Raw genomic sequence first — 14,379 nt, 5'->3', positions numbered from 1 at the left:
AAACACCATAAAGATGGATTCAACTCTGCAAGAACAAATAACATTTAGCAGTTATTTCGAGGTGGCAGAAACGAGAACAAAGTTCTTTCTGGCTAGAACCTTTCCACCTGTAGGAAAAATCCCAGATGTTCTGTTCTGTTGTTCCACCTTCTGATTGGTTGAAGTCACATGACTCAGGTGTTGGAAGCTTCCGCTGAGCTTTGGTCAGACTTTTCAACCTGAAAAGATTCGAGTCTGTGCTCTAAAATGTCTCTCAGCTGTTTTTAAATCTTTTCTAAGGAATATTTGGTCACAAATTAAGAGTTTTTTTTCTTTTTCTAAGCTCTGCCGGTGCATTTAGAATGAGATAACTAGTCAAAATCGGGAAGAAGCAAAAAGAGGATAGGTAGCTACAATATTTTGATAAACGTTTGTTTACTTTTTGTCCAGTTTTTGTATATGAAATTATTTTATAGAAAAAAAAAAAAACATAATATTTTGCCCCCAAAAACAGACAGAACTGGAATGTTTCTGCCCTTTTAGTTGTAAAGTTACGCACAGAAATAGAAGGGAGGAGAAACAACTTTGACTCTTTTTTTAGATCCCCTCTAAACTGCTCCTCATCGCTCCCTGCAGGGGTCAAAGGTGAAGGTTTCCCTTTACGACTCTCCCCTCCCTTCCCTGTGGTCATCTTGTTTCCCTCCCTGCTCCTGCTTCAGAGCCTGGCAGGAGGCTCAAATCAGGGGGGCTTAAACTCCATCAAATATTTAGCAGCTATAGATTTCCCAGAGCCCCCCCCCCCCATGCAGCTGCAAACAAAGTTCTGCACAGCGGCGATGTCGCATTCGCACGGCGGGAGGGATGAGGTCACTTGGATGTGGAGGAGGAGCAGCATTCAGACTGCAGTGCAGTGCTCCTCTGCACACCCGCCCCCCTCCCCGTCAGAATCCAGCGTCGCTCCTTTCAGCTTAACCCTGATGAATAAACCAGAACGCCGCTGCATTATTGAGCGCACTGACATTACCGCCCAGAAATTAGACTGTGCCAAGTTTTCTGACAGAGTTTAAGGTTCTGGTGGAGAGGAGCAACAAACCCAAAAGGAGACACTGAAATTGGTCGGCGAAAACGAGTCCAGAACGTGCACGCATATGCACCGGCACACATTTCTGGGTTTGCAGGTGTCTCTATTATTGATATAGTGAGGTTGTTTATCTCTGCCACTGTGCGACTGCAAGGTCCCCGGGAGGGGGCGGGGGCCCGCTCTGTAAACACCCCACTGGGAGCCATTCATGCGAGCGCGCCGGCCCAGATATTTCACGCTTGTCCCACACCTGCAGGTCACGCACAAGAAACACCACCCCTTGTCCCACATAAACAAACAAACAAACACATCTGTAACAGCGAGTCACAACAACAACAACGCTACGACTGACCCAACGCGGTGAACTTTAGGGGAAAACACCTGACTTTGGGTCCTTTCTCTGAGGCCGGTTTGCACTGTCACGACCCGATCCGTACCGCAAACCCGATTTGTACCACAAATCCAATCTGTACCACAAACCTGGTTCATACTGCAAATCCAATCTATCAAAATCGCGAGCTGTACCGTGAACCCAATCTGTACCGTAAACCCAATCTGTACCGACTCTTGATCCATGCTACAAAACTCAATCTGTACCGCAAACCCAATCCATATTGCAAACCCAATCTGTACCGACTCTTGATCCGGATTGCAAACCTCCATTCATACCACTAATCCAATCTGTATCAGAATCCCGATCTATGCTACAAAACCCACTTCATACCGCAAACCCAATCTGTACCGCAAACCTGGTTCGTATAGCAAATCCAATCACTATCAAAATCGCGAGCCAAACTGTGAACCTAATCTTTACCATGAACCTAATCTGTACCGACTGTTGATGTGTATAGCAAACCTTCATCCATACCACAAACCCAATCTTTATCAGAATTCTGATCCATGGTGGAAAACCCAATTCATACCACAAACCCAATCTGTACCACAATCCTGATCCATACTGCAAAAATTTGTACTGAAATTTTGATTTGTACCACAGAACCCAATTAATACCGGAAACCCGATTTGTTCCAGAAACCCAAACCTCATGTGCAAATTGTACGTCACCTTTTCTCATCGGCAAAATTGCAACAGTTAAGCAATTTGAATCAGATCAGCTCTCTGTAGCATTTCCCGACAATTTGGCCTCCTTTTTGACGTTGTGAGCCATTGAAGCCCTTAACTCCGGAGCTGTCGCCAGCGGTGAACCTTTGACCATTTCAAAGTTTACTGCGCAGACACTGCACTACAGAAGAGTCGCATAAAAACGCAAAGCTGCTTTTCTCTGCTTCAGAATCCGCTGGAATTACGCTACTTGTGTAAATTAGACCCAAATTTATGATTTTCCTCAACAATGCAGGAAAAGACTTTCATAGATACGTTATCATGTTCCCTTTTTTAGATTTCCAACAAATGTCCGACATTTCTGTCGCCTCAATCTGCAACTCTATTAGTCTTTTTCATTTTCATCTGATGATAGATGAGAGACTCTTCTCCACTGGCCCAATGCAGTGCATACTGGGAAATAAACTGCCAATGAACAAAACAGATGAAGAAGAAGACATTTGCAAGTTGGAGTCAGTCAGCAAGCTGTGATTGGTCTGTGCCGGTCTTAGTCACCGTTTCTAAGGCAACCACGCAGGGAAATTAACAGTGAGCTTGTTGAAAGTCCACACACCGACCACTTGGAAGTGGGCTACACGAAATCTGCCAATCAAACGTTTGAAACATTGGATGTGGCAGGCTCCACCTACTCTTATTGAGGCATCTGATTGGTCAGTTTATAGCGTGAATAAATTAAAAATCATGTAAATCCATCCAGTTCTCAGACACAGTTACTGGTAGTCCCATCAATCTCTCGACTTTCACGTTCAAATTAAGAACTGTGCAGTCTTGTTTTGTGAATGATTAAAACTTTTTCATTATTGTAAACATTTAAAAGGTATTTATTTATACTGTTAACATTTCAAGAGATACTTTGACCTGTGAACACTCTAAAAAGCTTTGAGCAGAGGCAGACGCCGTTTGTGCTTGCGCTGTATCAAACTGGTTTCCGGTACAGATTAGGTAGCGACGTGTATGCTTGCCAGTGTGAAGGCCTTCATTTCCCAGAAAGCCCTGCTGCGCGGCTCACATCATGTGCCACAAACAGAGACGTCCACGTGTTTGCCGCGTCACATTAAAACAACAGATTTGTCTGTTACCCTACTGGGAACCGGTCGGTACGCTCCAGATGACTGGTTTTTCCAAAATAAAAGTCAGCTTCGCCCCATTTCACGCTCTCTCCTGCATCATCCTCGTCTGCTCCATATTTAGAAAAGCATGTTTGGACCCTTTTTCCTCCTTAATCCCGGTTCACAAATCCACTTTAATAACAGGTGACGCCGCCTGGCGCAGGAACGCGCCTCCACCTTCCTCTGATTCACGCTGAAGGCATTCCAACCGTACATCTGGATAATCCGCAGGACGGGTTTCTGTCAGGTCTCACCAGAGCTTCCAGGCGGTTCAAGCCGAGGTCACCGCTAACACGGCGGATTCTCTGCCGCATTTGAGCGAAGGTTTACCTGCTTTGACCTGCCGTGACCCCTTCAGTCACTATGATTTCAATACCCAAATGATTGTTTGGGTGGTTTTTGGCAAATTTTTAAGAAAACCAAAAGTTTTTCCGCACAGATTGTTTTATTTGATTTGAAAATAAATTTTAAAGGCTAAACGTTTTTTGAAGAAAACCAAAAAGATTTATCAATGCAAAGATTTATGTTACGAAAGGGACACCAAAACCTTTTTTTTTTTAACGACTGTCAGAGGATATTGGGAAAATCTCTACTTCAAAATAAAAGTATACATCCCATTATTATGGGACCTATTTTTCACATTAAATAAAAAAACATAATATTCTATTTATGAGTAAACACGTTTTTTTCTTAAAGAAAGAACCATCTTTTTGTTCTTAAAAATAATTGTATTTTATTTTTTAAAAATGCCTAAAAACGTACAGATCTGACTTCAGTCAATTTAAATGAAGGCTATTGACGTTTGTATTCATTTTAGTTCTTTATAAAGTCATGTTTCTCATTGTTTTCTGTTAAAGACTTACATTTTCTTTTTTTTTGAAATGTCAAATTGGCCGCATCTAAGCATGACCTGATTATTTCATATAAAATTCTGTACCTGGATATAAATATAAAAACAATCTTTGTTTGGGCAGAAAATAATCCACCCTTGACCTTGTAAAGCCCATGACTTAAAAAAGATAAATTGAGATGTTTTCACTCATAACAATGTTAGTTTTGGATGTCAAAATATTGACACGACCCACACATTTTTAACAAGGTTTAACTGTATTATAAAGAATTAACAAATTTGGCATTTTTTCAATATAAGTGGTCTTTTAAAAAACAGTAAAAACAGCAGTTTAGTTAGTTAAGTAAATTTCCCTTAAGTTTTTGCCGCCAAAAGCGTTTTTGAGATTTCACGGAAGCAGCCATTTTGAAATGAGCAGGCAAAAACCTTCTACTGCCCCTAGTGGAAGGATGATGCACTACAGGGTAAAAAAACATGGACTTGGCTAACTTCCTGGTCTTTAACTGTCAAATTCTCACGCAGAAGACGACTGTGTGGCTCCAAAAGAAAGAAGAAGTCACTTCTGTGTGAAAAAGGAAAGAAAACTGCACTGAAACAAACCACAAAGCCTCTGAAGGACGTTTAGAAGGAAAATATCTTCCGTTTTTTGTTTTTTTTCTGCAACAGAAACCAAAAGTAAAGAAGCTGTGGTAGTTGAGAGGCAGATGCCAGGCCGGAGGATCGCAGACAAAGCAAAGGATCGTGACACAGAAGGGGCTTTACGTACTTGCCTTAAGAAAGAAAACATCAGTCATCAAGCATGACTAATCACTTTCTTCCCCCGAGTAATCAGATTACGCCATTAAGGCATCTGTCTAAGTCTTCAAAAACAAAGGACAGTTCCGCTTTTCTCTGGACTGTTTCTACTTTCGACAAATAAATAAATAAATCCCGTCTGCTATGAGGAAGGAGATCTGAGAGCGAACAGGAAGATGATCAGTCAGTGGCCTTTAAGCAGGAGCTCTGTAATGGCTTTCACTTGGAAATTAACCTCCTTCGACCTATTTCTTGGCTCCGTCACTCCACTCCACACACATTTCGCCTCCCGGCAGATTAAATTACAGCGTCCTGTAGTTCTCTACTGGATCCTAGAACTGACTTGTAACCATAAACTATGGATTCTGCGTTTGGAATCCAGCAAACCTGGACTTCAGGGATGAATGGTTGATCATCATCTGAAAGGTCTCATTAAGAAAAGTCACGTTTCTTCATTAGTGTCAGAACATTGGATGTTATCAATAACCGGGAGGTGCAAGCAGAAATCGATCCGTCTGAACTTTACAGAACTCGCAGAGGAAGTGGGGGCTTGTCTGTCATTGAACTTCTCATAAGTTACACCGGAACGTGGATTTTGTTCCAAAGCCTGTTTTTCTTTTTCCTTTTTTGGGATCTGTTGGATTCAGGTAAAACTGGAGCTTCTACATGCTGTCCCTCTTGAGAAAGCGGTCTTACAGCTTTGTGCTGGAGGACGATGATCTAATCAGGGAGTATAAGACTTTTAGAGAAAAAAAAGTCTGTTTCTTCAAAGGTTTTGAGTTTGGAAAAACATCGGACAAAAGACAGACTCACGGTTAGTGAACCTGATAAACCCCGAACCCGACAGCAGCGACAGAACGGCAGATCCTCGTTTAGCTAGCGTAACTCCTCAACCGTTTACGCGATAAACGTGAGAGAAAAGCTGCGTTGCGCTAATATGAGACACTTTATGTACTTTACATAAGTTTTAGGTATTCGTTGCTAAAGTTCCCAACTGTACTAGTAGCGTTAAATAATGTACATGAAGCATAGGTGTATGTTACAGAAGTTTACATAGCTGTATTGGTAATGTAAAGTAATGTACGTAAACAACGTGTCACACAGCCGCTAGGTACATTTTGCGCATTTTGCACAGATGAAAATTGGTCATACGTGAATATCCGTGGAAAACGTGAGAAAAGTTGTGGTCTTTACGGGAAATTTTCACAGATGTTTCAAGAATGAGCCGCATAAAAACCACAGAAGAAGTACAAATAAACAATGCAAAGAACACGTAAATCAACGTAGAACATGAACCGTGTGTGATTATTGCACTGTTTATATGCGATTCACTAGTGATTCATGCATCAATTACGTAATTTTTTTAGTATTAACATTTTTTATTGTTATTTTGAGAAAAATAAACAGAAACAAGAGAGAAGAAAAAACATTAAAAATAAAATAAAAATAAAATAAAATAAAAACAAGAACATTTCCAGCACAACAAAGTCACAGCACGGAGGCAACACATCAGCCAGTTACATACAACTAGTAAATAAATAATGACATAAATTATGTCATGGGGAACCTAGTCATCATTAGTTCAATCAGAGGACAACATTTGGACTGCCTTTATAAAGAATGTTGACTAAATCACCAGGAAGATGATCAAGCAGAGGCTTCCATAATTTATAAAAAGCATCAGAGTTGCCCTTTAAGAGGGCACTGAGGCGTTCCATAGGAAGAACTTTGAATGCCTCTCTGTACCACTGTGTGACAGAAGGAGGTTGTCCCTGAATCCACTGCAGCAGTATGCATCGTCTCGCCAGGTGTAAAAGCTTCTGTAATAAAACCATCTCCTGACCAGATAGAGGTGGTCTCTCCACTGACACGCCAAGAAGAAATAACGCTGGGTTCAGAGGGATTGTTTTATGAAAAATACAACTGACTTCTGTTACAATATTTTTCCAGAATCTAATGATCAAAGGACATTGCCAGATGCAGTGATGGTATGTTCCTAAACCAGTTTTACATTTTATACAAAGAGGGGAAGATTGAGGATTTAATCTATGCAGAAGCTCTGGAGTGTATTGAAGTCTGTGCAGAATTCTATATTGATTTTCTCTAAGTCTGTTGCATGTGAATACTGTCTTGGCAGATACAAAAGCTTTAGACCACGTTTTACTACTGAGCTCCACTCCCAAATCCCGGCTCCAAAGAATCCTAGTTCCTCCAGTTGAGAGGGGGTTTAAAAGCATTAATTGTTCGTGAAAAAGTGAAATAAAGTTCTTTTTGGTTGTGGCATCGTCATTAAATTTAATAAGGAAGTTTTCAAGGGAATTCAATATAGGTTGATCAGCTGGAAAGGTGAGAGATGATTTTACAAAGTGTCTCACTTGGAGAAAGCCAAAAAAGTGTTTCTGTGGGATATCATATTTACTTTGAATTTGTCTAAAAGACATAAAATCACCTTTTTCAAAAAGGTTACTTACAAATCTTAAGCCCTTAGTGTACCATTGGTCATATATACTAAAGCTTATACCTGGTGGGAAAGCTTTATTTTTAATTAGAGGTTGCATTGCACTAGAAAACTTCCTTCGTCCACAAAAAGTCACAATGTCACGCCAAACCTTAATTGTAGTGAGCATAACATTATTGTTCTTAACCTCAACTGGGAGACCAACTACATCTGTGAATAAGAGACTGAGAGGTGACAATGGGTCACAACACCAACTGTCCACAGCTAACTCCCCCTGATGTAAAAAAGCGTGTAACCACCCCGACACTATTCGTGCATGACAAGCCCAGAAATAAAATAAAAAATTAGGAAGAGCCTGACCCCCCCTCTCATATGGCAGTTGTAAAGTCCTAATTTTCAATCTAGGTTTCTTCCCATGCCAGATAAACTTAGATAAGCATTTCTCCAGTTCTGAGAATGTTTTCCTATTAATTTTGAGAGGTAACATTTGCATAGGATATAGTACCCTAGGCAGAATATTCATTTTTATCAAACTTATTCTACCTAGCCACGACAATGGGAGGTCAAACCACCTATTAAGGTCCCTTTTCACCGAGGCCAGAACTGGACCAAAATTTAATTTGTATAGTTCAGCAATATTTGCACTAACTCTGATACCCAAATAGGTAAAGCCAGTGCTTGACCGCCTAAATGGAAAGTCTAATGGAGGAACCCACTGTTTTTGATCCGCCAAGAACAAAGCTTCAGATTTATCAAAATTAATTTTATACCCGGAGAGCTGACCAAATTTGCCAATAATTGCGGTTAACACTGGGATCGATGTCACTGGGTTAGTAAGAAATAATAGCACGTCATCGGCATACAGGGAGATTTTGTACTCCGTAACTCCTAATTTGACCCCGGAAATCTTAGGATTGGTTCTTATGGCTTCCGCTAATGGCTCCAATGCAAGCGCAAATAATAAGGGGGACAGCGGGCATCCCTGACGTGTTCCCCTGCCCAGGGGAAACATGTCAGAAACTGAACCGTTAACCAGTATCCTTGCAGCTGGTGCCCTGTATAGTAATTTCACCCACCGACCAAATTCAGAACCCAAACCAAACCTGTCAAGAATCTTGAATAGGTACTCCCACTCCACCCGGTCAAACGCCTTCTCGGCATCTAATGAGATTGCTAAAGCCCTGTAGTTTGTGTTTTGTGAAAATTGCAGAACATTTAAAAGGCGACGTACATTTGAGTGGGAGTATCTGCCCTTGATAAATCCTGTCTGGTCAGACTTCACCAGTGATGGCAGAACCCCCTCTAGTCTCCTCGCCAAGATTTTTGATAAAATTTTACAGTCAACACCAAGCAGACTGATTGGTCTATAGGAGGTACATAGATCTGGAGGTCTGTTTTCTTTCAGAATTAGGGTAATGTGGGCAAGATTCAGTGTGGGTGGGAGCGAGTCCCGCCTAAAGGCTTCCAAATACATATTTAATAATGGTTGTGCAATATGTTTGGCCATTTTTTTGTAAAAATCAGCCCCAAATCCGTCTGGGCCAGGGGCCTTTCCAGCCTTTAAAGATTTAATTGCCTCTATGACCTCCTGAGTCTTTATAGGTCTGCAAAGGTCTGATCTGTCTAGTTCAGATACTGTTGGAAGATTAATATGGTCAAGAAAGTCTTCAGGGGGGCTGACAGCTTCTTGATATTCGGAAGAGTACAGTTCTTGAAAATATTCTTTTAAGATTTTACTTATTTGTTTGGTTTCATAGTGCAGGTTGTTTTTTTTGTCTTTGAGGGAAGATATCAGATAGGATCTGTTTTTCCCTTGTGCCAGTCGGGCAAGAAGGCGTCCTGGTTTATTACCTGAATCAAATAGTCTGTGTTTTGCATAGAATATTGCCGTTTGTGCATTCTGAGTCAGTAGTTGGTCCAGAGCTGATCTAGCAGCATCGAGTTTTCCGAGCACCACTATGGCACGGGACTGTTTAAAATCCCTCTCTAGAGTAGCAATGAGTTGTTCAAGTTCTAACTGTCTGGCCAGGGTTTTTTTCTTTTTTGCTGCAGTAAAAGAGATGATGGAGCCTCTGAGATATGCTTTACCTGCTTCCCATAGAGTGGAGGCACTGACCTCAGGTAGGTCATTTTTGGAGATCAATTACGTAATTTTAATGTGATACGTGAGCCGTTTACGTGATATGCATCGGTGGAACATGCGTGAAAAGTCCGTTACACGTGGAACGGTTGTGGAAAGCCACAAATTTACGTGTGCATCTCTTAAAAATCACACACAATTGCATAAGATTAACGCAATAATTGCATTTAAACTACATAAAAGACGTGTAAATTTAGTACGGACAAGCAGTTCTGCTTGTGGCGTTATGCAACACTACTTTACCAAAAATGTAGGTTTATGTTACTAAAAATTACGCCACTTTACTAGTAATGTAACGGAAAGTGTTTATTAACGTAACATTATCGAACACTTTACATAAAGTACGTAGAAAATTTCATATCAGCGCAAAGCTGCTTTTCCCCTCTTTGTTGAAAATACATTAATTGCGTAAAAGGTTGAAAAGTTACGCTAGATCAAAGAGCGTCAACCCCGGTGCAAAAGCTCTGACGTATAGGGGTAAACAAATATGTGACGATATGGGAACAACTGGTTCTTTTTCCGAAAAAAAAAATCACAACTTAAATGTGAAAGGAAACAGTAGTGAACCCACACAGCTCCTGATGGATTATGGGTAAAATCTCCCGCTTATTTGAAACGTCAGCAGAGGATTTTCTTTTGTTGTCGTTGTTTTAGTTTATAATCACGATTTGACTCTTTTGATACAACGCTTTAACTTTGCGAGCATCAACCATGACTCAGCAGTTCCTGCATTTTGGTTCACAACCTGTATATAGTCGTTTAAACGTCATTGTGAAGTTTGGAGGCAGAACTGTAGCTTTAACTGCCAAGTACTTCACACACAAACGCGATAAAAGACTTTTCAGCGACCAGCTCCTTTCCTTGTTTGTAAACATTTCAGATCTGATTACTGAAGTAATCTGATTACATACTGTCATGCGTTTGTGTAAACAGAGTTTTTATATCTGAGGGACAGCGAGTGTCTAAGTGGGAGCACCAGTGGTCCTGAGAGGAAGGTGAATTTGTGGAGAGTTGTTGTTTTTCCGCCAGAAGTCACCAGAAAACCTGAAGGTTGTCGGTTCTGCTGTGGATCAGGAACCCTCCTGCGACGCCAGGAAGAGGTGCAGCTTCTTCACAAGTGAGGTTTTTTTTTTCTTTTTTCTTTTTTTGCACAGGAGCGAGTTGGTGTTGAACTTTAAAAGGATGCAGCACATAATGGTGCGCCGAGGGAGCGCGGTTAAATTTAGCTGTCTGAGAATCTGTTTCATGCAGGCCTGTGAAGGAGGGCTGCTCCACTTCTGGCCGCATTTGTGCGTCACCGAATCGAGAACGAGTCCGTCCTTTCCTCTGTGCTTTTCGGGGACAAACTCCTGCACATTGATGTGCATTTGACGGATTTTGGAGGCAAGAGTCTGACCTCTCCTCTCAGGTGAGGCGTTGGTGAAAGAGTGCTGGAGGAGCCAAAAAAGGAAGAATCTTCGTCTTGCCACCTTCGTCATAGCTCGGATGTATTTTTGTTCAAGCGTCTGCACACCTGACTGAGGAGATTGGAGGTGCGTGGGAGGAACCAGACGAGTCTGTCTTTGACTTCTTCCAATCCTGAGGTGTTTTATTTTCATAGAGTTGCAACTCCATGAAACATAAAACACTTGCACGTATGCAAGCAAGCATGTTTGCTTGCCTTTCTTCAGTTGCGACCTCTAAACACTCGCAGTACCGGTTTTCCAAAACAACCCGCAGGTTCCCATTGCCTTGCAGATGAGTCGGTGTGATAAGAAAGCATGGACCGCCCTGCTGGGTGACCACAGCGGAGGACGAACTCCAAACAAACCTGGCGTGCAAACCCAAACAAGCTGTACTCTGGTCGTTTGCGGTTACCGCCAAGCCGCCACCGACAATAAACAGCTGCTGGACAAAGGCAGAGGGACAGCTCGCCATTGTTCGACCCTGCAAACTAAATCCCACACTAGTGGAAGGAAGTGAGGAGGAGGACAGAGTTAAGCCTTAGTCATACTTATTGGTGGATAAGGTGAAAAATCTTCAAACCTGTCGGGGCACGCAGTTGACAGTTCAAAATATCGAGGCCGTAGACCAGACAATGAGGTTGTAGACCAGACGACGACGTCGTAGACATGACAACGAGGTCATTGACCAGACCATGAGGTCATAGACCAGACAACAAGTTCGTAGAGCACACAACGAGGTCCTAGACCAGACGACGAGGTCTTAGACAAGAGAAGGTCGCTCGCAGAAAAGGGCTTTCTGCGAGCGACAAGTTGTAGCGAAAAACATACGCGACACGTAACCCAAATCCTGCGAGCTGAGCAGGTAGCCCGTTAGTGCTGTTCATGTGATAAATGATTGTTCTAAATGACCAAATAAGCAATCAGAGTGTAGTTCGTGGATGTCCCACAAGCACTTAGGTACCTCCTGAACATGTGTACGCATTGGCGTGGGGTCAGTAAGGATCCAGTATACGCGCCGTCTGACTGCATCACCCGTCTGTCATAATTGAATTTGACCAAAACGCTCTTATTACAGCATATTACTCCAACATTCGCCCCATTCTGGAATACGGCAGCATCATCTGATCTGGGGAGACCAGCTCACAATTAAAAGGCTTAGAGAAGGTAGAAACCAAATGATCAACATCCCTTAACACAACCCGTTATGAACCTAGCATCAGAGGAACTACAAGACACACCTCCATGGGCAAACGAAAAACCGGCACCCCTGTATGGGTCAATCCCCCGTACAGGTGCATGTGACTAAGGCTTTGGATCCACCAAAGCTAAGGTGGCGTTAGGTCTGCACCTTCATCTGTTCATTTTTATAGCAGCCTTTCTGTATGGAACAGCTGGCAAAGAGGCTCACCGATGATGTAGTAGTCGTGCATGCTCTTGAACTCATGGCCCCACAGGTTGGGGGAAAACTCCTGGAACTTGATGGTGAAGCGGCGCTCGCGGGTGGGCTCGTCGCAGGTGAGCACGATGTTGGGGGAGCCCATGACTTCGCAGCGGTCCGCCTGCTCCCGTGACGACACCAGGTACAGCTTGTAGAACTCGTACTCCGGCGTGGACCTGGCCGTGTCCAGAGGAGGGCAGATGAGGTCCAGCCGGTCCCCGATCTGAGGATACAGGATGTAGCCCTTGTCGTCCTTGAACCTGGACGGAGAGAAAAACAAGATGGTTCAAATTAGACGGCAGAGTGAGCAAGGATTTGTTCATTCGAGTCTGGATCAGACACCTGTTTTCGCTGCTGAACGAGCAACAGATGGGTCCTTTAGCTCCCATTCCCAAAACAACTTTACCTTTTATTCCCCCCTCCCTCACGAGAACAGGTGTCTGTGCAGAGCAGGAGCTGTCCAGTCCACAGCACAAATATGATGATCCACACAGGGAAAATACACTGCCAAAATAAAAGTCTACACTGCCAAAATAAAAGTCTCCTAAAAGAGTTCAGAGACAGAAGACGGAAAGGTCCAGATCTTTTTGGAAATACTCCGATTTCAACAATAAAAGCTTTTATTTAGGAAAATATTCAACTGATCAAACAGACTCGAAGCTTTTATTTATTTATTTTTTGCCTCTTTCTAGTTTTTGCCTTTGAAAAGGCACCTTTGTGAGTCCAAAGCACACAAGGACGCAAACCTGGAACTTCTACCGTCTTTGCACGTACAAGAACCTTCTGTCTGGATTTGAAATACTACAGCTGAAGCCGCCTGGAAGCCTCAACAACAGCCTGTTTAGTCAAACGGATCTTTACCCGGGTTCGGGTGAATTCTCCATCCTGATTGGCTGTAGGCTGTCCATTAAAAAGTCATAATGAACACCTAAAGAAGAAAGTTCCAGTCTCATAGCCTGAATGTTCAATCTCAATTGCGCTGGCCTAAAGGGCAGTTGGTAACCGTAGCAACAGAGACTCAGAACATAGGTGGGCATATGTGTTAATAAATAATTTCATCAGTAACTACTGAAAGATGTTGATATGCATTTTATGATCTTAGTTATTGGTGGATATTTCTTCAATCAAAGTTATCCGGGAAACTATTTTCCTCTAACATGTCCTGACATTTAGCTTTCCTCCGCTGGTTACACCAGCTGCTGCAGAGCGATAGAAAGATTTTAGCAGCCGTTACCATGACAGCCCATCATGTCGCGTATTCAGTGTAAAAAACCTGAACTTGAAAAACTAAAATGACATGATTAAAGTACTAATGATTGATTTAATATTTATTTTTTGTGTATGTAACCATAGTATTAGCAGGATAATGCCCAAGGAGGTGTCCGCTCTAATGGACACCTTCTTGGGCATTATCAATTAAAAATGTTTAAATTAATTTGACTACTTTTCTCCAACCCCATCATCTGTTCTTTGGTTTATAATTGAGTAACAAACTTATTTTAGTTATTTCATGGAAACAAAACTGTTCCTCAGAGAAACCGATTCTAGATTTATTCGTTTTTTATTGATAATATTACTATCCCAATTTTGGTAACTTTTAACATTCATCATGAAGTCGATGGGTAGCCTGAAAGTGATCCCACAGAGTTTCCTGGAGTTGATTTGTCCCCTGATTGTCATCCGTCAGGTTGATTTAATTTTCATATTCTTATCTTACTTGTCTGGTTTTGTAGATATATTTGTGGAATATAAAGAAACATTTTCCTGCTCTCTGGAAACATCTGCGTCTTCTAAACGTCAGTCTTTGCTGGAGGATCTCCCGCCTGAGCTTGTTTCCTTTTCCCTGCATCTCGTGGACGTGGGAAGTGGGGCGTGTCCATGCAAACCGCTCTGCAGCAGAACAAAGAACCGCCAGGCCTCCGAATCGGAGGCCCGCTCGTTTAATTAGCTTGGTAATTAGCC

General features: G+C 42.2%; 1 protein-coding gene across 2 annotated transcripts in view; it reads right to left on the bottom strand.

The window, feature by feature from the left end:
• LOC101160196 (ephrin-B2) overlaps positions 1-14,379 on the bottom strand; it is a 110,401-nt gene that overhangs the window by 42,325 nt on the left and 53,697 nt on the right. For both annotated transcript variants that reach the window (XM_023949033.1, XM_023949032.1), the window contains exon 2: positions 12,388-12,677. In XM_023949033.1, coding sequence (XP_023804801.1) covers positions 12,388-12,677 — 290 coding nt within the window. The remainder of the gene's footprint in view (positions 1-12,387; positions 12,678-14,379) is intronic.

This window comes from Oryzias latipes, chromosome 18 (genome assembly GCF_002234675.1).
Source record: "Oryzias latipes chromosome 18, ASM223467v1".
Lineage (NCBI taxonomy): Eukaryota > Metazoa > Chordata > Actinopteri > Beloniformes > Adrianichthyidae > Oryzias > Oryzias latipes.
Note: the sequence above shows the minus strand (reverse complement) of the source record. Positions and strands in the feature narration are given on the sequence as shown.